Source organism: Lutjanus erythropterus, chromosome 9 (assembly GCF_056507025.1).
Source record: "Lutjanus erythropterus isolate fLutEry1 chromosome 9, fLutEry1.hap2, whole genome shotgun sequence".
NCBI lineage: Eukaryota > Metazoa > Chordata > Actinopteri > Lutjaniformes > Lutjanidae > Lutjanus > Lutjanus erythropterus.
Genome location: NC_139325.1, coordinates 15,067,490 through 15,092,792, shown reverse-complemented (window position 1 = coordinate 15,092,792; position 25,303 = coordinate 15,067,490). Strand labels below are relative to the sequence as shown.

Sequence of the window (25,303 nt, the reverse complement as noted above, 5' to 3'; positions counted from 1 at the left end):
GAAATGCAATGCCATTTGAAACTGGCTGCAAGAGTAACTGTTTCTGCAAACCTTTAACTCAACTTGACACAGCACAGAACTGATTATATCTCTCATACCATCAAATGAATTGACATGAGTAACCAACAGGCTTGCTAATTTTCCTTGAAATTACAGGTCTATGTAAGTTAGCCAAAGGTAGCAATTTGATCTTGCATTGTGAGATTTAGATTTGGAAAGAAAACTGATAGAGTGCCTTACTGTGAACCATAATTTAATTTAAAATGCTCAAATTGCTTAGGATGCAATAAAATGTGTTATTAAAAAGAGTATTTCTTTTGCATGTGCATTCAACACACATCTAAGCATGAAAAGTACTGAAGAGTTTGCAATGTAAATATTAAATCAGTTTGGATTAGTGGTATGGATAGTTATCATTTCTACCATTGTTTGTAAAATAAGGCAAGTTTTTTGATACAAAAATGGCCACTCAGAATGTATTCATTTTAATAGCGATTTATAGCCTCCATAATTTACAGTAAAGAGAAATGTGCTAATTTTAATAATTTTTTTTGATCATTTAACACTGCTATTATATTCTCCAGTGAATGCTGGTGCAATTGCAACTCCAATCTATCTGGATCAACTTCACTCAAATCACAAATGATCTGTTCTCAGTTCAAGCCCTATCAAGTCATGTACATATTTTACTTGATTTTTTGGAAACTTCTGACTTTCACTCCACTACATTTCAAAGACAAATATTGTACTTTTGACTCCACTACATTTCTAGGAAGGTTGTTGTTACTTTTTGACTAAGCACAGCTTCGAAGTCAGCTGTTGCTGTTTTTTCTTTTCTAAAATGCAATTGGTCGCATGCTGTGTTCCTCACAGAAGGAAACCAATCACAGTAGCTTTACTGATGTAAAAGCAGAAATACGTCCAGGCGCACTAACAAGCACAAGCAAGCTCTCCCTCTTTCATTCAAACAAAAAGCGGTAATGGTGACGGCAGGAGAAAGACAAAATTAAATCTCAAGATGTTATTATAATTATTAATTATTCCAGGTAGCTTTTAAAGTTGGATTGTTTTTTTTGTGGTGAAAAACACAGCATAATTCATGTATATATACTGCCTCTGAAGACAGAAAGAAATTTAGTTATTTAACAGACTTGGAGAACTCCTTACAGTTAGCTTCAATCTGCAGTGATTTTAATACAGTCACATCAGAAAATGACAATAGCTGTCTCTTTTGTTTTTGATTGTATTTCTATGCTAAAGTTTTTATAGGTGTTTCTATAGACTTTGTGTAGCAGAGTGGTTCTACAAGCATCAGTGCATCATTAGATGGTTTCAGAGAGTTACAAGTTTCTGTAAATGCATCATGAAAACAATACAGCATGTACTGATATTAGAAAATGTACTTTGTAATTTGTACTTTTGAATACTTAAGTATTTTTAAAAACATGTACTTTTGAATACTTACGTACTTTTAAAACTAAGTACTCTAGTACTTTAACTCAAGTAAAATTTTGACTGAGCAACTTTCACTTGTAGTTGAGTAATATTTGACCAGGAGTATCTGTACTTTGACTCGAGTACTGGGGTTGAGTACTTTGTCCACCACTGCTTATTTATTTGGCTCTGCTAAAACATATAGTTCAATGAGTGAACTGCTGCCAAGCAAAATAAACATTTTCCGGCAGACTAATGTTACTTTGCAAGCCACTTTATGTAGGTCTACAAGTTACTGCAGTAGGGCTCCCCAGCTGTCTAATAGATTGATAAAACTGCCTCAAGCCTGTATTAAGCTCATACCTCTTAAGAAACTCAATGTTCATGTGCAATTTTTGAGACTCATCAAACTGAGATGTTTGTTGGTGGAGAATTTTACAATAGCAGGTATGTTATTTCAGCTGATTTAAGAGGCCAAACTACTAATAAATCCATCCGTTGATCATGAAAACTGTTGAATGAACAATCTTATAATTTATATGTTTAAGCAATCTAACTATAGACTACTGTATACTTATGCAAATAATTTCATTACAATGGTAACACATTTGCACCTAAGTGTGGGTATTTTCCCCAATTAACAGATTAAAACCTGTTAAAATTGCTGTTCTTGTGTCCTACTCTCTGCACTTTGTTAGCTTAAAACGTGTGACAGAGATCCCACAGTAATAAACCCTGAATCATATACAAGATGCCTCCTGTCTACTCCTGTCTCTATGGTCTCTATCTGTTATTCGTATTTCTCTAGTCATCATTAGTTAGCTGTAACTGTAACATTAATGTAGGCTGCCAGTTACTAGAACACTGTAAAGCAGAGCCACACATTTATTAAACTTCTCAGTGATGTTGTACTCCATATCAGCACTCATGGTATGTCTCTCATCCAGTCAAATTACTTGGTTGAAACTATCTGTTGAACAATGTGCTATAAGTATATTCTGGTTTCTCAGAATTAAGGTTGGGTCGATTGATGAATTCATCGTCCATCACCGATGGCTGACAGCCATCGACAAATAAGCCCTGCCATCATAACGTCACGATTTAAAAACCATCAGTCAGTCAGTCAGTCAGTCTCTTTATTATTTTCTTATAGCCAGTATTTATAAGCCAGTCTTTTCAGTGGGCTATTGTGACTGGCGATATTATTTTTTAGCTCAGCTTCTTCAATATAGTTGGTCACCTAACTTTGTTTCAAGCTCCAGAGGCTGAACACAGCTGTTACGGACATGTGGTGCACAGACAAAGACCCTTTAAACCAAGCACGGGGACGTATGTTGAACACTTGCCCAGTAGGGATGTGAGAGTTTATCTGCCTGCTCCTCTCACTGGTGACGGGAGCCAGACTTTCCTCGGTTGAATTAGACAGTTGGAGAATGCCGTCAGGATTATAGCGTGAAGCTACAGGAGAGAGCTGGTGAGGACTGTCCCTACTTACTTGAGCAAGTTGGCTTTTGTGCTATTGGACAACATTCTTGATACATTCAAGAATGAACCACCCCGAATAACAATATCACCGTCCGTTGCACTTAGAATAATCTACTGACCTTACTGTGCACAGTTTTCATTAGAGTAGTCCATATGTGTAAAGTTTTGGTGGAGTAACTGTAACTTTGACCTCCCTAATGTGTATATACATGCACAACCTAACTAACTTGCAGAACAGCTTAAGAAAACACAGACCCTAAGACACATTTAAACCAAGCAGTTGCCACATTAGGGCCACAGTTTCCCCTGGAACCTCAGATCCTGCACTTCTGCTTTATAAAGCGCTGGCTTTATTTTGAATTTTAAGCTAGAAAACAGTTGCTGCAGAGACGTACGCATGAATACAAATCTTTTCATCTGAGTAAATGTTACAAGGACCAGCAGGCATTGCAGGTGTCTCGCTCAACCGTCATCATGATTCCTCGTGCATTCCTGTTTTTGATCAATAAAGGCAACCGACCCAGAGGAACTCCGTGAAGAAAGTTTTTCAAGAGGAAGAGGTGGAATGAGGATGTGTGAGTGAAAGAAAGTGAAAAACAGATGAAAAGAAAGAAAGACAAGTGAAGAGGTAGAGTAGACAGGCTGATAGGCGTAGCGAGAGAAAAAGCCTCATTGGTTTTCAGTGGGCATGTGCAGACTCAGACGTACTAAAAGGTTACAGCATTTGATTTGTGATATTCTACTCTGAGAGCTCTCTCTGTCTGGAGGAGCAGTTTGGCTACTGCTGTCCACAAAGTTTGATCGATGGCTGAATTATGCCATCGGATTGTGAATCTAGCCGACTCTGCTGCTGCTGCCTGCCCAATGACAAACAACAAACATGCCTGGCCACCAATAACAATGAGAGATGTGAGCACTGAACAGCCAATCGGAAAACAGACTTAATAGTGTCCCCATAAAATAGGGACATTTCAGTCAGCAGCTCCTACAGCCATTAATATACTTCATTCATATGCGTTCCCCAGTGTGTGGAATAAGATTTTAAATGCAGCACCATCCTTTTCTTCCTCTAACCCTCCTTTTCTTCTAGCCTTTTATTTCCTCCCTGCACTTCCTCCTTTCTCCTTGATTACTCTGCATTCCTCACTCTCAGAGTTCAAGCTGCCCACTCCACATTCACTCCATCTCTCTTTCTCTCTATCCTCCCTCGCTACAGTTTGGGCTTCCCACTCCCTCCCTCCATCAATCTCTCCGTGCACCCTCCCTCCCTCGCTCCAGCAGCCCACTCAAAGGCTAATTCCACAGAGGGAAAGAATGTGAGGAGAGGCGTTTTATAGTGTTTTCCAGTTATCTCCATCCTTATAGAGCTGTTCTCAACCCAGCTCCATCAAACTGAGCACCACCCCCACTCTCTAGCTACCTACTCTATTCCTCTTCTGTTCATGGCAATATTTCCCTCATTCCTCTTTGTTTTCTGTCCTCTCAGGGATAATGCTGCTGGGGGGATACTGAATCCGAAGGGTTTTGTTCCTAAATGAGGCCTTCACCAGTTGAAAAATACCTATACTGTTAGAAATGATACCTCTCATTTTCCTCTAAAATAATAACATTTTGAATGTCATTGTTGTGAAGCAATGAGGATGTAATACTTCTATTCACTAACAGGGCTGGGCCGATTCATCCATGTAATCAACATCATCCGTCACAAAAATATGTTCATTTGCATAACGTGCGTAGACACCTTGCAATGAACCGCAAGCCACAGCTAACAAACCTTGCCTCAATCATCTAGAGTGTATTTTATTTTTCTTATTATTTGGCCGTTTTATATTTTCTGTCTACCTTAACAACCATTTAGAAAGCGAGGAAATGGTTTCAAGTAACATTAGACTGTTGTTACAGTCTGGAAATTGTTTCAATGGTTTTCCTTGCCCCACGCTGATGCAAAAATACATTTGCCAGTTTTTTTCTTAACTGGGATGAAATAACTCCATGTCATGACCATTTTAAGTCAAGCACTTAAATAAAAATACTAAACAAAGGGTTGACACTGATTAAATTAAGTTACAACCATCCTTTTGAATTTGAAGTCCAGTTGTTTTCTTATCAGACATCTGGCAAAGATTAAATAAGGTGGAAATATGACTAATTTTAAAATGATGCCACTATTACCATTATTCTAATGAGCTTTATGTATCTATTTTTCAGCTTTATAATTGAATAAAATATTGAAATAATGAGACAAGTTTTTGACAATTATTTGGGGTAAATCATTTCTTATATTAATCAAGTAATAAAACAAAAATCATTAGAATAATCTATAAATTAGTGGGTAGATTTGTTGACTAATTGGAAGAATAATCATTAGATTAAAAGTTTAAAAATAATCATTAGGTGCAACACCATTCTCTAACTAATTAGAAACCACATTTGTTCTAGAATCTATCAGTCTCTGCTCTGGATGTATTTCTGCATGTGTACTTGGACAAACTTAACTTAAAATCCATTTCACACACTATGATGTGTTGCTATCATCAAATACATGATTCATAGTGGCCTGGGGGTGAAATCTACCATAAACAAGTTTTATTACATGCCCACCATGTAGACATGTATTTCATTTGATTTAATTAATGTTAAGTTTGAAAAAACATCATGACTATATGTGTATAAACAACATAATTCTTCTGGCTTTTAATCAACTTTGTTGAATGTACTGTACTTATATTTTATTTGTGTATGACCTCATGTCATGACATAATGGTCCAGATGCTATCTTTTTGCAGCTAGTAGTGATATATGGTTGAGACCAAATTTCCATTTGCTGTATAAAAAAAAAAAGAAAAAAAAAGAGGAGATTCATGATAAAGCAGAAATCTCTGATAGACTAAAACCTAATGTTTTTAAAGCTCTTCTCTCTAATACAAAATCCAGTTTTTGAGCTCTTGGGACATTTCTGTTGTGTGCAGCCATCACCACTTAACCACCACCCAGTTTTCTTTTTGCTCTGTTTCTGCTGTCAGGCATGATGCAGGGAACTGCAGAATTCACAGTGTGCTAATTACTGCTGTCCACAGAGATATCTGCACATTATGAGATATAAAGCTAAAAATCTGACTTAAATTAACAACCAGGGACCTTTTCATGTAAAAATGTAAATGCTAATCGGATGTAAGGATTTGAATAACACCCAATCCACTTATATATTTTCCTAAACAGCAGGTTTGAGGTAGAGCTTTTTCTAAAATACATGCAGAGTAAGTGATGAATTTGAACATTTCCAGCCACTGTAAACATTTCATTGAACTAAACAGATGGAGAACTCAAAGAAAAGCCAAACAAAGTGTGTCTCAGTGGGACATTGATTGCAAAGTGATCTCTGAGAAATGCAACACACTTAGTATCAAAGATGTTGGCAAAACAAACCATAACAAAAAAAAAAAAAAAAAAAATGCATATATTCCATTATAACAGTGTTCATGATCTCCTCGGGGTTGTCAGTGTGACTGTCTATTATTTGTCTGTCAACATCTGCTTTAAAATACAGCTCAGAAAAGGCACAAGTACTGAAATTATCATTTTTAATGAACACACTGCATAAAGTATTTATGAGTGTGGAACCTTTGGATGAATGGCTTTTGGCTGCGTATCATGTAAGCTACAGTACGCTGCTCTAGGCTGGATAAACACAACAAGTTTTTTCAAACAGCTACTTGATATCCAAGAGAATAACGGGCTGTAGAAAGATGGCGAGAGAGAAACTATAGTTCAGGTATAGTTTATACAACAGTTAGTTCCAATCAAATAATTTAATTGGACGAGAGGCATTCAATGACTCTGACAACTATTACATTAATGTTACGATGTTTGACAGGGAGAGACCACAGGATAAAAAGGAGGCACCTTCTACAGAAATGAGGAGGACACAAGAACAGCAGTTTGAACAGCTTTTGTCCTATAAATCAGGGAAAATATCCACACTTATGTGCATACCTGTTAACATGGTTAGAAATGATTTGTATAAATATACATAGCTCATATAGATCAATAATTCAGATCAGACCAATTACAGAATGTTTCCTAAACAGATTTCATGATCAGCAGATGAAATTATTAGTAGTTTAGCTTTTGAAATCATGCTACAAACACATATTACCCATCATAAAATCATGCGGTTGGTTCATTTGCTTACCACAAATGACCAAAATCTGCTTGGAAGCAACATTAGAACACCTCTTTCTGTCCACTTATTTGGTCTGCACCAGGGTGAGTCTAAAAATTATAAACATCAACTTTTAGTAAGTTAAGATGACCGAGCTGAATACAGTCTTGAGGCTGTTTCATCGATCAATCTGAACAACTAAAGGAGTGCTCCAGTCCTGTAAGATATACACTTACACAATGTTAGGGTTTGCCCTGGATTGTTTTTTTGAGACAAAGTTGGCAAAGGCTGGAGAATGAGTGTGGCATGTTCAGCTGTACACAGTCTGGGTGCACACCTTTAGAGTTACATGAAAAAAGTCATGACTTTACTTTTTGCTTGGCAAAGTCAGGGCTGACCAGAAAACTGGAGAGAAAAAGGACAAAAAGGCACACAGGCTAATACTGAAATAAAGTCATGAATTTTCAATAAATGTATTAATATAAAAAGAGGAAGCACTAAAGTCCAATAAAAAGAGCTGTGTCCTTTTTGTCCTGTGTAGTAATACAATTTGGCATTAATTGGACTAACTGTCACATGTCACATAGAAGCTATTGAAAAAAAATGCAATTATTTTCTATTCATAAATAAATGTAAAATATATTAATTACACATTAGCAATCAAACTAGGTGTACTACATGAGACCAACCTATATAAATATATATGGAAATATATTTTGATTTTGCCGCTCTACGTGAAGCGAATAAATGAATAAATAAACTAACAAATCATCTTCTGTTGCCGCATCATCACATCACTGTTCAGAGGCAGAAAAACTGAATCAGAAATATGTTTCTATGTCGTTATGTATTATGAATCTGTAGCACGTATGCAATGAAAAAAGATATGACAAAACCTGTTAATTAGGCTGAAACAATAAATGTTCTTGAATTTATAGTCTTTGTGTTCACTGTCCTGTCACACTACTCTAATCTCCTCTACGATAGGCAATTTACTAAGATTTAAATTGTGGTTTTTGTCCACATGCAATCCCTTTTGATGCTATAATACACAAGTTAATGCAGCAAAATGAAGAAACTGTTAAGTGTCACCAGAAATTATCGTGATTACTGTTGTGATGAGAAATATTTTTTTCATTAGCGATGCCACAGAGGCACATTAATCACCCAAACACCCATATTCATCTTCATTTTCTTCTCCATCTCCCTGGCTCTCACACTCTTTCTTCCTGCCATCCCGTCCATCTCTTCCTTCTCTTTTCTCGCTTATCCACTTAACTCCTCCATCTCTCTGCCTCCTCCACACACACTAACATGAAAAGACACATGCACACGCACACATACGCACAACCCAGGGCTGGTAATGCAGGGTTAATAAGATTGGAGAGCAGCTGATGGTTGTGCACATTCAGGCCAGATTACATTTAATTCAATTGGGTTTCACTCACTAGGCTCCCTCCCACTCCGCTCTCCTCTCTGCCTTTCTTTCCTCCTTCTCCTCATTGTCCTCCTCCTGCCATTGTTGGACCAGAGGTGGTCCGGCCCCACAAAAAGACACAGGTTCACACACAGAGGGGTACAGCGTATGCACACACACACGCACACACACACACATTGAGCTTTTATTTTAGAGCTGCTGTGAATACACACACGCACACACACGACCTTGGCCACTCGGCTGTCCTCTACTTTTAAACAGAATGTGATTCATTATCTGTGTTTTACAATGTCAACTCTGCCTCGAACCAGACACAAGGATGGAGCACATGGGGAAGAAAAGAACATTATAATTAATCAAACGTCTCAACGAAAACTTTTAAATAGATTTTTAAAGATATTTTAAAAATGTGCGCAGCTTGACTACTGTAAAACAATGTTGTAAACGGCGATTGCTAGGCTCTGACTCTTTGAAGTGAAACTATAGCGAGGCAGTTTTTATCCTATTGTATAGAATTACTAGAAATTGAATCCATTTTATTGTGGCAGTCTCATCTGACATGGTATTTGGTGGGATTTATGTCCTGCATAGCAATGAAGCAAGCTCTTTCTAAAGAAAGAAAGCCTGTCATCCCCAATTCTTATGCAAAATACTGTTGAATTCTTCTATAACAGATACAGTGGTCTTCCTACTGTAATACTATTACTTTTTAAATTCTATTTGAGCATCTGCTACGTTACTTCCATGAGTGAGAGACAGCTACTGACAGACTGGATTGACTGGAGAAGTTTCGACACTGGCTGGTCCCCGATGACTTCGGTCACTGGCTTAAAAGTAAAAGACAGTACCAATACCCAGACCCACCTGTGTTACAAATGACCTTTCTTGCAACATTAATAAAAATGAAAAATAATTTGAGTATATGCCCCATGACTGAAAATCAAGCCAGGAGTATTTCCGTAATCCTGCTGCGAGAACAAACTGAACCAGAGGCATAATGTTCCTGGTAAAAAAAAAAAATAATAACATCTCTTGGAAATCAGTGCTTACATTAGCTAACTAGCCTAACTAGCTTTTACTTTATAAGTGGAAACTAATGGAAGCTAGTTGGTCTGATGTCAATACAAACATAACAGCACAGTGGGTTCTACCAAATGTTTAATGTTTTAAAGGGACAGGTTGCTTTAGTTGCTAACAGTTGATAGGCAATGGTGCGCTGCTTCGTTTAACATTTGTACACTATAACAGGGGTCCTTTGGTGTGATTGAGGGTGTCCTCAGCAGAAGGAGGACTAGAATATTTTAATTTTCATCACATTTTGATTTGTTTTGATTGGTTGCAATTTTTAGTATTTCTAGTTTGATCATCGACTGATGATGGAGACTTTATTATCTTCAAACCTAAATATTAAAGAATTACTCAGAGTTGATTCCTGGGGACAAAATCATTTCAAATTGGGGTTTCATGGTTCAGTGAGCGTTTATTGTCGGGGGTCTTTGAAATGAAAAAGTTTGGGAACCCCTGCTCTATACAAAAAGGCATTCACCATGCGCCATGGAAGTTTATAGCACATATACTAGCAACACTGTTTCCACAAAACAAAATGTATTTGTCCTCTGAACACCATAACCGCAGTATCTTTATAGTTTATATTCTTCTCACAAAAAAAGAGAATTCTACTTCTAACTAGCTTGCAGTGTCAACAACATATGGCAATGCTAAATCTAAACAATACATCCTGTCTGTCACCTCTGCCATGTTTTAGCAGGTTAAGAGGAATCTGAAATGATCATTCTAAACTTCACAACAGACCGAAAAACCAAAGGCACATCACAGCAGCATTGTTGCTGTAGGTCTTCTCACTTTCAAATGAAGCTGAATGAGTTTGCTTTAGAAAGCAGAGCGCTACCAAATTCCACATTATACTGTACATTCTGGCTCGTGATAGGGTAGTTTATTATATCTGGCTGAGAGAGGCAGAAAGAGGGGAAAAGGAGCAAGATGAAACAGGCGAAGGAGGAACAGAAAAAAAGAGAACAACACGGGAAAAAAAACAAAAGAAAACAAACACATTTGAACAAACGGGTGAAAAAGGAGGAAAAGGAAAAGGAGAGGTGCACAGTTTCAAGAAAGAAAAAGGCATGATAGTGATAGACAAGCAGAAAGCAGGGCGAGAGAGACGCTCATGTCTTCCAGTCTATGTGTTTTTGTCTCCGCTCATCTTTTTTCATGTGTCAGTTGGCTCTGTTGTCCTCCTCTTCCCATCACTAACCTCAGCTGTCATACACACACACACACACACACACACACACACACACACACACACACACACACACACACAACCACAGTATATACAGGCATATTGAGGCAGATGCAAGCTAGCACACACATACAGACACACACACTGGATACATCAGTAAACTAAGTCAAGAAAACATTAAGCATCTGGCTTTTATCAGACACACCACATGCAAGACAGAGGAAAGACAAGAAAGAAAGAAAGAAATGAAGAAAGAAAGAAATGAAGAAAGAAAGTGGACTAACTGGACTAACCCAAGGGTTTAATCAGGGCTGATAAATGACAGTCATGCAACAAAGTTCACTTTATCCGTGTGTGTCTGTGTGTGTGTGTCCCCTCTTTCTCACTCATCACACAACCCACACAGACCCCTGCTCCTCTTCCTCGCTCTATCCGTCACTTTCTGTCCTCACTCAACCCTGTAACTAATGACTCTGGAGGAGGTATTGCAGCACCTGCTGCAGACAAACACACACACACACACACACACCCACACACACACACCCTCACACTTACAGAGAGGGGAGAGAGTTGTGGGGAAAAGAGGAGGAAAGAGGATGAGCAGGTTGTGGGGGGGGGAGGTCAGATGAAGGGAACAAACTAGCCCAAAAAAGAGGGAAGAAGGGGAGGTAAAAAAGAAAGGAGAGACAGAGAAGGGGAAATAAAGGCAAGAGGTACCAAGGACAAAGTGGAGGAGAGAAGAAGAAAGGAGGAGAAGAAGGGAGGGAGGTGTGAAGTGTCACTGCCAGTGGTACCATCTCTCTAATTAGCATAGTGACCTTGGTCCTCTGTAACAGTTATTGTACACGCTCACACACACACAGACACACACACAGATACACACACACACACACACACACTGCTCATATACAGAGTAGTGTGTGTTTTTGTGTTTGCATGGTTAAAGCAGCACCTGATGTGAATTTTAATACGCAGTAATTTTACATTTCTGAATATTTTTGCCAACAAAGATCAGTGTGTTGTCTTGATAAGATGTCATATAAATTAAACACTCACATGCGCACATGTTTTTCAGCAAGTCTAGCAAGTAATTGGCTTTTTTGGCAATGCAGGATTTATGGACAAAAGGAGAATGTTTAATTCTCCTATGTTTATTTTAAGTACTTTTGTATCTTAAATGTGTTTTGGTAATACTGTACTTTGTTATGGTCATGCCAATAAAGCCTCTTTGAATTGAACTGAATTCAGAAGCATAGGAAATTAAAAGAAAAAAGAATGGGAAAATAAAAAAATAAATCAATTGTAAAAACTTACACACCCTTATCACACATCTGCATAAAGTTAAAAGATTCTACTGTGGTCTGTGTCATAGAAGGAATTTAAATGTGAGGGTGACAAAAAAAATCTCTGAAAAAATTGTCTTTAAATAGTGAAATGCATATTTGATATCAAATTTGGTGTCTCATTCAGCCTCCAAAAATAAAAAACCCTCTAGACTCTAAACTATTAGATAATGTAGTTACTTTCCCAAAAATGTGTAGGTGTGGCAGATCATATTTTGATTCTGCCTCAGGAAGTAAGCAATGGACCGCTGTAGACGGGTGCAGTGCATGTGATTTTAGCTACGTAAACAAAGTACCACCTAAAAAAATATCGGTTTAAGTGTATTCTATATTTAAAACATTTTCATCACTTTGCTGTCAGAGAGACGTTTCAGACAGGAAACTGAAATCACCACCAGACTCCTTTGACAAAATAGTCATTTTTACCTTGAAGAACACAGGAGTTGATGGTTTACTGCTGCGTTGAGTGGTTAGTATGTTTGCGTTATTGTGTGACTTCGGTGTTTAATGTGTTCATTTGAATCTGATGTTGACTGCTGAGGATCGAAGAGGCAGAGTTCAGCAATTTGCATGTTCTGCGAGGTGAAATTGCTCTTTTGTTCAAAGGAGTCTGGTGGATTTTAAGAGAGCATAAGTGGCATAACATTTTCTGAAGCATACACTTAAGCTAAACTTGACCCATTAATGTACATAGTGGAATTTCACTTCACATAATCACTTCACATAATTGCTGGACTATGTCCAAATCCATTGAAATTTTCACATCAGTCAAAGTATGAGGCTACAGGGCGCACGTTTTTCTTAATATCCTGTATTTTCACTAGTATTTTTGTAAAAAACAAAGTGAGAAACCCCACGATACTCATTATTCAATATAGTATAACACAGATATGGCTGTATTTAAAAAAACTATATCAGTTACTTATAAATGTATATATGTATATACTTTATATTTAGCATGTCAAATGATCTTTTTTGCTTTTTTTGTATTTTTAAAACAAAATCAACTTTGTCTGCCAATTAAGACATGACAAGATATGTGGAATGAAAAAAAAAAAGATTTTGTGATGCTTTGAATTTGGATTAAAACTAATTTCTAAACATTTCAGATGTTTAATAATATGTACATAAGACCCTACATTACATGTTCAAAGGGCAATCGTGGATTGATTTTACAGTGTCTTTAAAGTGTTCACAAAGTACAGATACACTTACAAAGCGAGAAAGTGAGAATGAGACAGGGAGACAAAACTAACTGTGAGTGAGCAGGCAAGAGAGAGGGGGAGTACAGCTGTAGCAGTAATCATCTTTCAGGTCAACAGTAATTACCAAGAAGACTGAGGAAGTGAGTGTGCGACACACACTCGCACAGACAGACACAGTTTCTCTTCTCTCTTCACATCTCAGCTTGCTGTGTTTTCTTCTTGTCTCGTTTATTTCACAACCAAAACATGCACCTTTCACAAAGAAGATGTCAGTGTGAGCTGCAGGGTTTAATGGAAAAGGGTTTCTCACGGTGAATACAATTATATATACACAAACAGTCTAATCTGGCTTCAACTGTGCTCTAATTAATTCATGGGTAATGTCAGGAAGTTACTCTAATCATGGTTAACTTTGAGGTTGGCAGTTTTTCAGATTTTTCAGACCTTTTACTCTGTGAGATACACAAGTGCGTCATGCTCTCCTATTGGCATTTTAATATGTTTTAAACATCTTGCCCTGAGTTTGGCCTCACACGCACCATGAAAAAGATGTTCTCTGTGTTTTCAGCTCTCCGTACTTTTGTAGCTTCTTGGATCTCTGTGGTTTGAAGTTTCTCTGCTGCATCCATGTTTGTACTTTCAGGTATTTACTTTATTTTACTGTTCCATGTTCACTTTCAGCTGTATAGGACTCGTTTTAACTTAACGCTGATTAATCCCTGCTGCTTCATAATAAAATCCTTACAGTAAATAATGGGGGACTTTTATTGTGGATAATTTATAGCAAATTAAATGTGTTTATGACAGAATTACCAGAATTTGTTAGTGGCAATTCAAGTGTAGCAGGGAGGAAGAGTACAAGCAGAAACAACCACAGTGAGGTGTTAGAAGAAGAGCTGCATACAACAAGCTCTTACTGCACAGCATACTTCCATCAGGTAAACAACGTCTTTACGTGCCGTGCAGTGTGATGGAAAACTCAGAGCAAAAACAATGAGGGACTTTTGTGTTGTGAGGAATTTCTAGGAAATTAAATGTATTTCTCCCCCGTTTTACAGATGCTCCTTTGACCACTAGACACAGTCATGGATCAGACCGATGCTTTTAAACACTGATTCAAGACAAGTGCATTGTCAGTTCAAGACACACCTTCAAGCCCTGTTGTAATGGAGATGTAAATCCCTGCTGTGCTGCTGACGCACTGAGTCAAACTGAGTCAAGCCAAGCCAGCCCATGTGTATGGAAGAGGCCTGCAAGTATTTATGTTCCTGGCCAGACACACTGAGGCCTTGGCGGCAGTCCATTCCCCCGTGTGCCATGGTCTCTGCACAAGTTCAAGGAAGTTGAGGAAAAGAGATTCTACAGAGTCTACAGGTACAACTAAAACCTAATGCAGACTACAGGTTCAAGGCAGCTCTAGAGACTTGGAAGTGGCCTGAAACTACCTTTCATTAGACACACTATATGTTACTACTGTACTGTTTTCCAGCCTGGATGTTTTCCTGATGAATCTTTTCAACATTTCTGGCATTGGTTTGTCCTAGTCTGGCACGGCAAGAATTAAGGCCTTTACACACCAAAAACGACCCAAATAAATGGCATGAAATTGTGAATGCTACTTATTCCAAATTTAAAGCATGACATGTTTTTGTAAATAAATTATAAAGCTTCTGAAGTCATGCCACAGAAGAAAAAGATGCAATCGGCATCAAATGAGCATGACCTGAGACTGCTTTAACTTAATAAAACAGAAGAAAAAAGAAATTAAAGCTGCAATGTCGCTCAGCCAGATTCCATCGTTATTGTGAAAGCTTGCACTGGCTGTACAGAGGTTCAAAAAATATTATTAACATGCAAAATAACTGCACAAAACAAATGTGTCTGATGCAAAAAGGCCTTTAGTCTGGGATCTCTCAGTTCATTTTCAGTTACCAAGGTACCAAAACGCATCTGGACACAAGTGGTTAGACCTACAACGTATCAGAGCAATGGAACGTGTGATGTAGCACTGAGCAACACATGAAAGTCAGGGTGGTGCATGGTCCAAACTCTCTCTCAAATTACAGCTGAACGGTACACTAAAATGTGATTCAGAAAACATTTGCAGGGAGAAATAGGCAGTGCAGAAACAGAATCTTGATTCATTTTTGCTCAGGACCGCCTGTTTGACAGTTTCATGAGAGTTTTGTGAGACTGGTATGTTGTGTTCAAAATGTATGTTCAAGTGTGGACCGGTGTGGCTCCTCTGTCAGTCATCACATAAATTCTGCTCAGTGTGAAATGAATGCTTATGACTGGCCCATAGGGATCCAGGGCTCCGAACAGGAAAGTGGGCAGACTTATCTGCCAGAACATACTAAACATGAGCTTGTAGATTCGTCTGGTTCCTAGACTAGTTTTGTTCTGATACAGCTGATACAGCGATCACTTTCCATCTGATGCTGCAGAGCTCCAGAGAGGGAATCCTCTGAAACTGCAAGTTCTGCCCGAGGATTGACGCAGACATGAAAAAAGGAGGGCGTGTCCAATCAATGTCCACTAAAAATAAATTCTCCTTGCTTAATGTATACATCATTCTCATCAACGAATTTAGGCTTTTCTGATTTGAACTTAAATTTGGCAGCGGACAGAGTAGTATGCCCCAATCACTGAATAGTGCCAGATTCAAGTGTAATCTGTACTCCAAGGATCAAGCATGTCTGGTTCAAGCAGTGATGTTTGGGTACTATTGGAATTTCTTCCTCCTTTAAATCCCAAATAATAACAACCTCTATTTTCTGACAGTTTGTCCTCTAGGAACAAATGGCTCTATTCTCATGTCCTGTCTACACTTTTCAGGCCTAATAAAATCATTTTGGTGGAGATTTTAATTAACATGTAGAATGACATTAGCTGTGAGATCTTACGTCTATTGAAACTGATTAATCTCGTAAATCGTTTTGATGCTCTCTGAAGATTAATATATTTAATCATCCATTTGTATGACTTAAATAATGTTTATGTAAAGAATGGATGGATTTATATAACATGTTTCTACTGAATTTGAACTTAATGACTGTGTAAACCTGCTTACAGGTCTCACACCTTTAACACTGACTCCACAGACAAGTTTTTCACACCTATTTTTCATTCTAATCTCACCCATCTTTCAAGTCCCCTTACACCAAGTGAGGTCTTTTAATAAATTGTATCTCTCAATTTTAGATTATATATCCCCCTTTGTGAGAGAGTGTGAAAACCTCAGGTGTTAACTCTGATACGTGGATAAATCATGATATTCACCTTTTAAGTGTGACCGAAGAAAAATGGCAAAAATGTGGAAACTGACTGAGCTCCATGTCGACCATTTCTGCCTGGTGGAGCTTTTATGCTGTTATAATGTTAAGATTAAGGATGTGAGAGCTACAAACTGTAAATATTTTCACCAGTAAAGATGGAGGTTTACTTGAAACCACTGATAAAACTGTTTCTGCTTCTCTTCCTGCTACTCTTGACTGCACAAATGTGTTTACTGTTTTATCAATAAGATTAAGGATATAGAATCTCCTGTCAAAACCTCTGCCACAGTCCAAAAAGAAAAAGTTCCACTTGTGACACCTTTAGTTTGCAGTGAAACTGTTTATCATTTTAAGGCTGTATATGTGTGTTTTGTTAATTGTGGACCTGTTTACCTTTACCTCTCAGACATATTTCCACCCAAAGTAACTGGAACATTCAGTCCCAGGAACAACTTTTAAAGCATGAAGACAAAGGCAAGGCAAATTAGTCAAAATTATTCTGCTGCCGTATGAAAAAACAATGGCTACTATACTACAACCTAGGCCTGGAGTCTGCTGTGGGTCTATATGTTGCAAGCTTTCATCTGTAACACCATGATGATATCTCAAAGCACAACGAACAAAAAAATTGGCTGATACAAAATGCTGTGAGTACCAATCGGAAATCTTGAGTGCTACAAGCCACACCCCAAAGTTCTTGTATTTTTGGAAATACTGCTCTCCACGCTTGAACTTTTTTGGGGATAAGATAATTTCCCCGGAACACAATTTAGACCCTGGACCCTGCAAAGGAAACACGGTAAGTTCGTCCAAAGGTTTCTCATCCCTGCAGAAAGTTCATGCTGTGAACACATTATTATACTGTGGTTGACACAGCGTTTCAGTCCACCAAAGGCTTGGTGGTGATGTTTGGTGTTAGATCAGAACAGCTTTTTTCTCCAAATCTTTCTCAAAACCTCTGCTCTTTCCAGATATAATTGATATTCACCTTTCTTAGACTGCCCATCTCTTTTTTTAATAAAAGCTAGTCACGTTGTCTTTCTCTCACCTTTCACATTGCTGTCTTTGGTGGAAAGGCTTTCAAGTATCTTACAGATTAAAACAAACAGAAGTTTCTGTCCCAGCTAACTTACAAAACCGCAGTGGGATGGGATGAAATATGTCTGAGTCACTCTAATTGGTACTGAATGTGTTAAAACCAAGATTTTGTGAAACCTCAATTAAGCTGCTCATCTTACAAAATGTTAGAGGCTCCAGCTGGAAATCCAACATCAGTGGTTTGGAGACTGACTTTCTCATTGCACCCTGATTCAGGAAAGTTAGCCGGGACATCAGCAGCTCTGTGCATAATTAGTTCATGAAACAGTAAGAAGTCTGTGTAATTTCATTTGGAATTGACTCCTTGCCCTCCATTCCATCCCTCCGGAAAACTCAATCTCCAAGGAGTCGAGGGTTCTTCTCTCTTTAATAACAGCTAAACACATCAACACTGCTCTTCCAAATGCCCCCCCAAGCAGTTAGGAACAAAATAAGAGATGGAAGTCTAATGAAAAGAGATTTAATAGAAGAGCAAGGCAAAGGTGGCTCAGAGGCTTGCTGCTGTTTAATTCAATGGGATGCTCCTGGTGCCTGAAGACTGGCCCATTTTAATTGCACTCCTCTCTCATTTATAAAAGGAAGTATGCAGCGATACAGCTTTAATGAATCTGAAAGAGAAGGCAGGCTATTCAGTGTCTTTCTCTCACACGCATTGAAGGATAATGTGATTGTGCTGGTTAGGCCCACATGTTTTGGCACAGCATTGTTGCATACAACTGCCAGCTACACACAAACACACACATACACAGACACATAGAGACATACACAGACACACACACCTACAACTACAAACACAAATGCAAATGATTATTAACATTAGGGAAGAAAATACAGAGAAAATACACGAGGAAGACATCACAAATAGTGAAAGAAAGACCAAAAAAGGAAAGAACTAGAGGCTGTCTTACATTGGAATCATACCAGCCGTGATTCTCATCAACATGTTCATGTTCCGACCCATGAGTACTCTGCAAAATGTAACCAGTGAGTCTGTGTGTGAGTCATCATGGCAAAATGTGGTCCTGGAGACACCGACTGTGGTGGGTACTACCACTAGGGTGGTTTTCAGTCCTTTGGCAAGTTTGTGTGTGTGTGAGAGAGAGAGAGAGACTGTCTGTCAGGCAGTCAGTCTATGGACAGATTTTGTCAACATGATAATGTCACAACTGTGCGAGATGCAGTCAGGAATCTTAATGTGTGTAGCTGAGACCAAAATGAAGACAGTTCACAGATAGGTGTGGTCCAAAGTAGTAATGACTAATGAGGTGATCTCATCACAAGATGGTCTCTAGTTTTACCTAATGTTTTAGGGGGTGATCTCACAGAGGTGCACCGCTAGAAGCATGATGTCAGCAAAACCATTGTTTTCCTATGGTACAGCATGCCTGGTATGTGTGCCTCTCTTGAACCACACAATGAATTTTTTCCTTGCATTTTTAGACGTGGATAAAGTTAAAATATTCTCAACTTTTCAGCACACGGAACAGAGCCGCACCACTCATCAATGTAATCACAGGGGGGGCTATGTTGTTTGACAGGCGCACCAGCTGTTTTGCCTTTGCAAAGTCATTTTTGAATCTGTAGCCGTGCATCTCAGTGTGATAGCCAGCTTAGAGCGGACAGGACAGGAATGATAGAAACTGGGTTATAGTGATCCGCAACTTAAAATGAATGTGGGCCATCACTTAAACACACACACACACACACACACACACACTCACAGGGTGAAAACAATAGCAGCCATGCTGTCACAGCTGGTAAAGAACATAAAATAAAAGGAAACTGGCTCAGCCATCTAAATCATCGGCTCCATCCTTTCTACCACCTTTTCAGGGATTTGATCAATAATCTCATCATGGCCATGGTCGTTAATCAATAACTCTATATGGACTCGATCAATAATCTCATCATTGACTTAATCAGTCCAGCACCTATCAGTCTCGTATGAATCAATGTAACAGTGACATACAGTGAATTTGGTGATTGTTATCATGATTATCAACACTGCACGACTGTTGTCACTATTATTATTGTGACCGCAAATAACATCAGCCATCACCGCCATCTTTATCATCATCACCACTGTCACCATCAGCTCTCTCCAGGGTTCACAGACAGTGATTGAGTCTACGTAGAAGATAACACCACACCAAAACACCTTGATAACAACAAGTAAAGCGGGTCAGAGACTGAAGGGTGGGGTGAAGCTTACCTTCGCCATCTGTGCCTGGACTCCGCTGGCTTTGAGAGAGGCCACAGCCTTCTGGGCTGCTGCAGGGCTGTCAAAGTCCACAAAGCCATAGCCTGTAAACACACAGCACAGGAGAAACAAACATAGAAAAAAAAGATTAACAGTTAAGGTTGTTCTGAATATTACTGAACGAAACAAGCCAGTGTTCATTTCTGTCAGAAATCCAAGCCCGCGCTTTGTTTCCAACACTGCATAAATCCTATAAATGTGTCAAAATCAAGTCAGGTCACGTATCTAATGAAAGCTGCTAGCTCCCCCATTAAATGTGTTTTAGCACAGAACATCAACAGAATTGGTGTCATAACAGTAACTCCTGCCATCCTGTTTATGATCCAAAAGATCCTCTAATGTCTGCACAAGTTTCTGTGTGCTACGGCTCTTTTTAATGAAATCATGCCTGTGATTTGTAATGACTCTAATGTCTTTTTACTGCATTCATGGCAGCTCATTATCCATTCCCTGTAGATATATTTTATACCAGAGGTCTGACACGGTAGGCTCCCCTCAGAAAAATCTTGGAGAAAGGCAACCCCTCGCCCCCTTTAGCTTACTTTCTTAGTTTCCCTCAATTCCTGCATGTCTATCATGATTATGTTATTTGATCCCATAGACACGCAACAATTAAGTCAAGATAGCCTAATATTGCTGTTTAACATAACTTCGGGCTACACTAGGTACATACAAAAGTTGTGTCCACAGGCATTTATTAGTTTCTGTCCCTGAAAGGTCGAAAAACACTAAAACTCCCCTAAATAACTATATCTCTGGTACAGCCCAACTGATACTAGATTTTTGAGGCCGATACTCATATAATAATAACCCTTTACTAAATTCAAGTTGTGTTTTTCATTTATATCTATTTACAATAGTTAAAAATATCAGTGAATACCAGTAATACTAGATTTTATTTACTTCCTAATAACAGTATTGGCCTCAAAAATCCTGCATTGGATGGGCTCAACCAGAGATATAGTGGTTTGAGGGAATTCTTCTGTTTTCACATGTTCCCATACAATTAATAATACAATATTAGGGTATGCTGGCTCAACCGTCAACTGTCTATGGCATCAAATAACATAATCATCACATCTCACTTTGACATATCTTGTGTATTGTGACTTCTTTAGTTACATATGTAAAATCTGCTGGCTTCCTGTTGTCTAACATTTATTATCCCACTGCACTGCGTGTGACTTCATTTTGTCCCTGAACTACACTAAATCTGTCAGTACATAGAGGGTTCCTATAGTAGTGGTCAATAATGTGCAGCTCTGCACCAGTGACATCAAGAAAAATTCTCTATGTTTAATGCAGCGATTAAAGTGATTCAGTGGCTTGTTCAAGAAATAAAGATGCAAAGAGAATGAGCATCCGTCAGTTTTACTGCAATAAGATCTGCGTCATTTTGTGTGTGTGTGTGTGTGTGTGTGTATGTGGACAGTGTTATCTGTCAAATTGTTGACACTGGCGATCTAGGTCGGGCCCTACAGGAAGCACTGGAAGACAAAAGGTCTGAACACACACATATCAATCTCTACTTTCAGAAATACGCCCTATTTTACTGGGTCACATGGGTGGGGATAGAAATATGTCAAATAGACAAAAACAGACAAAGCCTGTCTGCAGTGTGGATGACAGTTTGCATGCAAGTGTGTGTGTGTGGTGTATGTGAGCAAAACTGAGAGCCTGTTAGTACAAGGATGGTTCTGACTTTGTATTTATGTGAGAGACTAATAAAGAGAGAAAGAGAGAGAGAGAGAGAGAGAGAGAGAGAGAGAGAGAGAGATTGATACACAAGCATGAAGCCAATGGGGGAAAATGTTGGGAAAGCACAGCAGCTTTGAAATTCCAGCTGTAGTTTTGAGTGGGCTGCGTGTTAACACAATTAACTGATCCACATTTCAAAAGCCTCACTTATTACAATCCTAAATGTAAACATGTTAAGAATGAGGGAATACACTACTGCTCACACACACACAGGCACTTCATTCCTAACATCTGCTCTTGTCTGACGGTCTTTTCCAGGATCCAGGATTTGGAGCCACGCACGCTCTGTTTTGCTGATAAGCAGATGATTTTTTATTGTTCAAAGGCAGCAAGCTGCTTTCACAGCAAGATACGTACCCCACATGCAAATATTTATACTGTTGCTAATGAGAAACCCATAATTTAGCCAAAATAGGATAACAGGAACAGACATGCAAGTTCTGACTCTAGTACGTACACATATAATATGCGCACATTAATAACAGTGACAAACACAGATCAGGACAAGCATGAGACACACATATGCAGACAAAACAGATTTATAAATATATGCTTACACATGCATGCATAGTTTATTTAAATCTATTTTTATCTAATTTGGACCACACTGAAACAGTTGAACTAATTGAGAATGCACAAACATAGAGTGTTCATCAGAAGGCTGGTAGGATGCTTTCATTTTATTCCAGAAAATTTTGACAAGTTACATATCTTCCATCTCACACTTTAACAGGTGTTTGTTCAACTGTAGACTGTCCATGTAATTAATGAGGAAAAAACCCCAAAACACAGTTCATAATGGATAATTCAGTCACCACCAGAACAAAACAGAAGCCTTTGGATGGCAGTTGTTTAACATTATCTACAGTGCATATAGCTGTTGAAATACAGTGACTTTATTGAAAGTCTTTATGTAGACCTTATTTAAAGCTGGTGCTATAAAGGGGAACCCACCAACTTTACACATAAAAGTCTGTTTTAAAAAGTTGTATAAAGCATTTTGCAGCTCTACGGGCAACTCATCTAAATATCTGATCAAATGCCTCAAGTTATGACACTTGAGTTAGCGTTGGTTGGGTGTGATGTTAGAAAGAACTGAGCTTACCAGACCTCTGAAGGCCACTCTTCTTCCTCATTTCTGCTTGAGGCTTGCAGCATGAGGCTACATTACCTGCTAAAACTCTGCAACTGAGAGCCAATGGTGTTTGTTTGTTTGTTTGTTTGTTTGTTTGTTTGTTTGTTTGTTTGTTTGTTTGTCAAGTGTCCATCACAATATTGACAATCAAACTGGTAAAGAACTCCTTTCAGGACAGATAAGGTGGCTTCTAAAATGTGATGAGCTGTATGAGCAGCAATATAAGTTATGTCACCAAACTTTATCAGAGCTAAACACAATATCATATCAATAAAGTTTCACTTCATTATTGAGATCCATCAGCCACTACATAAAACAAATTCTATTTACGAGAGCATAAAGCTCCTCGACAGCACTGCGACTCCTTCAGAGGGACTCATTTAGTGTTGTTCATTTGTTAAGTAGTTTAGTTAAACATTTCCATCTCCTCCTTTGTAATAATTAAGTGTGAAATTCATTATGGATTATTATGTTTCTGTGTTATGACAGCAGCAGGGGTTCAATGACACGGCAGGTCCACATAAAAGCATATAATTTTACTCAGCATCAATAACCTGGGCTCTTTACGGGCAATTTTCAATTATTTAGATCAGTCCATGATTTAAAAGTTTAGGTTTAAACAAAGTAAAGCTACTCCAAACTAATAAAAATCTATAGTCTGTAGTTTCACTGTGTGTGTGTGTGTGTGTGTGTGTGTGTGTGTGTGTGTGTGTGTGTGTGTAATCATAGGATGACTTTCAAACATTTTTTTATGGAATTTAATTTATTTAATTTTATATCATAACTAGAATGGTTTTAAAAATGTTAGCAACTCATTATATTACTCTGTTGCACAATCCTGTATTTATGCCTAATCAAATCAGCTACTGTAGTGTAAGCAACACTTTTTTAAACCTACCCATACCCTACTCAACTCAAAAAACCCAAACTAATGAAGGCAATGACTAGCCAGTCAGAGTCAGAGCAGGGCAGGTCATGACTTTGCCACCCTGGGGAAAAAAATAAACTGTGCACAAAAACTTCTATTTATTTTTATTTCTCTTATATAGTGCAGTGGTATCATATTTTTCTCATATGGTTTCAGTATAATAACATAGCTGACTGACTGATTTGTATATTAGCATATTTGCACAGCTTTAATGCAGTTTATTTTTTTGAAGTTGGAGCGAGTCAGTTTGATATTCATAATCAATGGTGGTAACTTCTGGTGCTAATAGGACATTCTGTAGAGTGAAATCATAGCTCTGTACTGGTGTAATTGGCAGATTGCACCAGTTTATGGCCATTAAACTAGAGGCTTGAGACTTTAATCTGCAATGTAACCAAGAGCCACATCTTGGAGCTGCTCTGTTTACTGTGATTTACTGATCAACTATGTAGCTCATATCAAACGTGTCCTCAGTATTACAGTACCAGAAAATTGAGTCCATGCCTCAAGAGCCTTGTACATGATCTCTAAATAAAATACTGAGTTGTCGTAGATGTTGGCATGTAATCTAGCGTTGCCCTGCACATTTTAGATCATCTGAGTTTCAGCTTGGCCAGAATAATATGTCAGATCATTCACCAATCCAGAGGCATGAATGATAGGGACTTTTTTTTCTCAAAATGCTCGTCTCATTTACTAGTTTGGTGTGATAGCCTTGAAATTTGCCATTTGCTTTGACTGTATTCATCAGTCAACTAGATCTGTGTTTTCTGAACATTTATTTCTCTCCACTGATGTCAGAGTTCAAGTATCAGCAATACACAGACCACAAGATCTGGCAGGGATTCATTGTCTTGCTCAAGGACACTTCAGCTGCATGGACACTTGGTGTGAGCAGATGCCTGCCTTCCCAAATCATTATGCTGTACATCTGACCGACATGTAATTTGTTTTTCCGTATAGCCTTTACACCAAAGGTGCACAAAGAAGTCATTATTTGCATCTGCATCTATACCTGTTCAACCAACAAAATAATCTGTCTCTGTATTTGTGTTCGGATAGAAGACTGGAGGTGGGCGTGGTTTATACCAGAAGTCACATCAATCAGGTAATTGTTTTATTTTCTAACCTAATATTCATTGGCAATGCAAATGTTGTGCCTACAAGACATCATGATTATTTAATATTTGCATATAATTATTTATGAAGTATATTTAAGACATTCTTAGGATAAGATATTCCTTTATTAGTCCCATAATGGGGAAATTTCCAGCAATGGGGAAATTTCCTCATCCTCTTTTTACTTTGTTGCTAAACTAAATTTTATGAAATGTCAAAGTCCACCACCACCTCCCTTTTAACTGGGGGGTATTGAAAAGTCAGAAACAGAAAAAAAAAATGTTATTAATTGAAAGAATCTGCTACATTGGAAATAGAAACTCCACAGTAAAATTATACAAGTATGTAAAAATTTCCTTGATTGAAGGGAATCATTATGGTGCATTAAATCAGTTACTGG

At 38.2% G+C, this 25,303-nt stretch overlaps 1 protein-coding gene across 2 annotated transcripts in view; it reads right to left on the bottom strand.

Annotated features, from left to right (window-relative positions):
* The window catches only part of LOC146321200 (RNA-binding motif, single-stranded-interacting protein 3-like), a 174,733-nt gene that overhangs the window by 80,169 nt on the left and 69,261 nt on the right, over nucleotides 1-25,303 (bottom strand). For both annotated transcript variants that reach the window (XM_084726256.1, XM_084726255.1), the window contains exon 4: nucleotides 19,916-20,007. In XM_084726256.1, coding sequence (XP_084582382.1) covers nucleotides 19,916-20,007 — 92 coding nt within the window. The remainder of the gene's footprint in view (nucleotides 1-19,915; nucleotides 20,008-25,303) is intronic.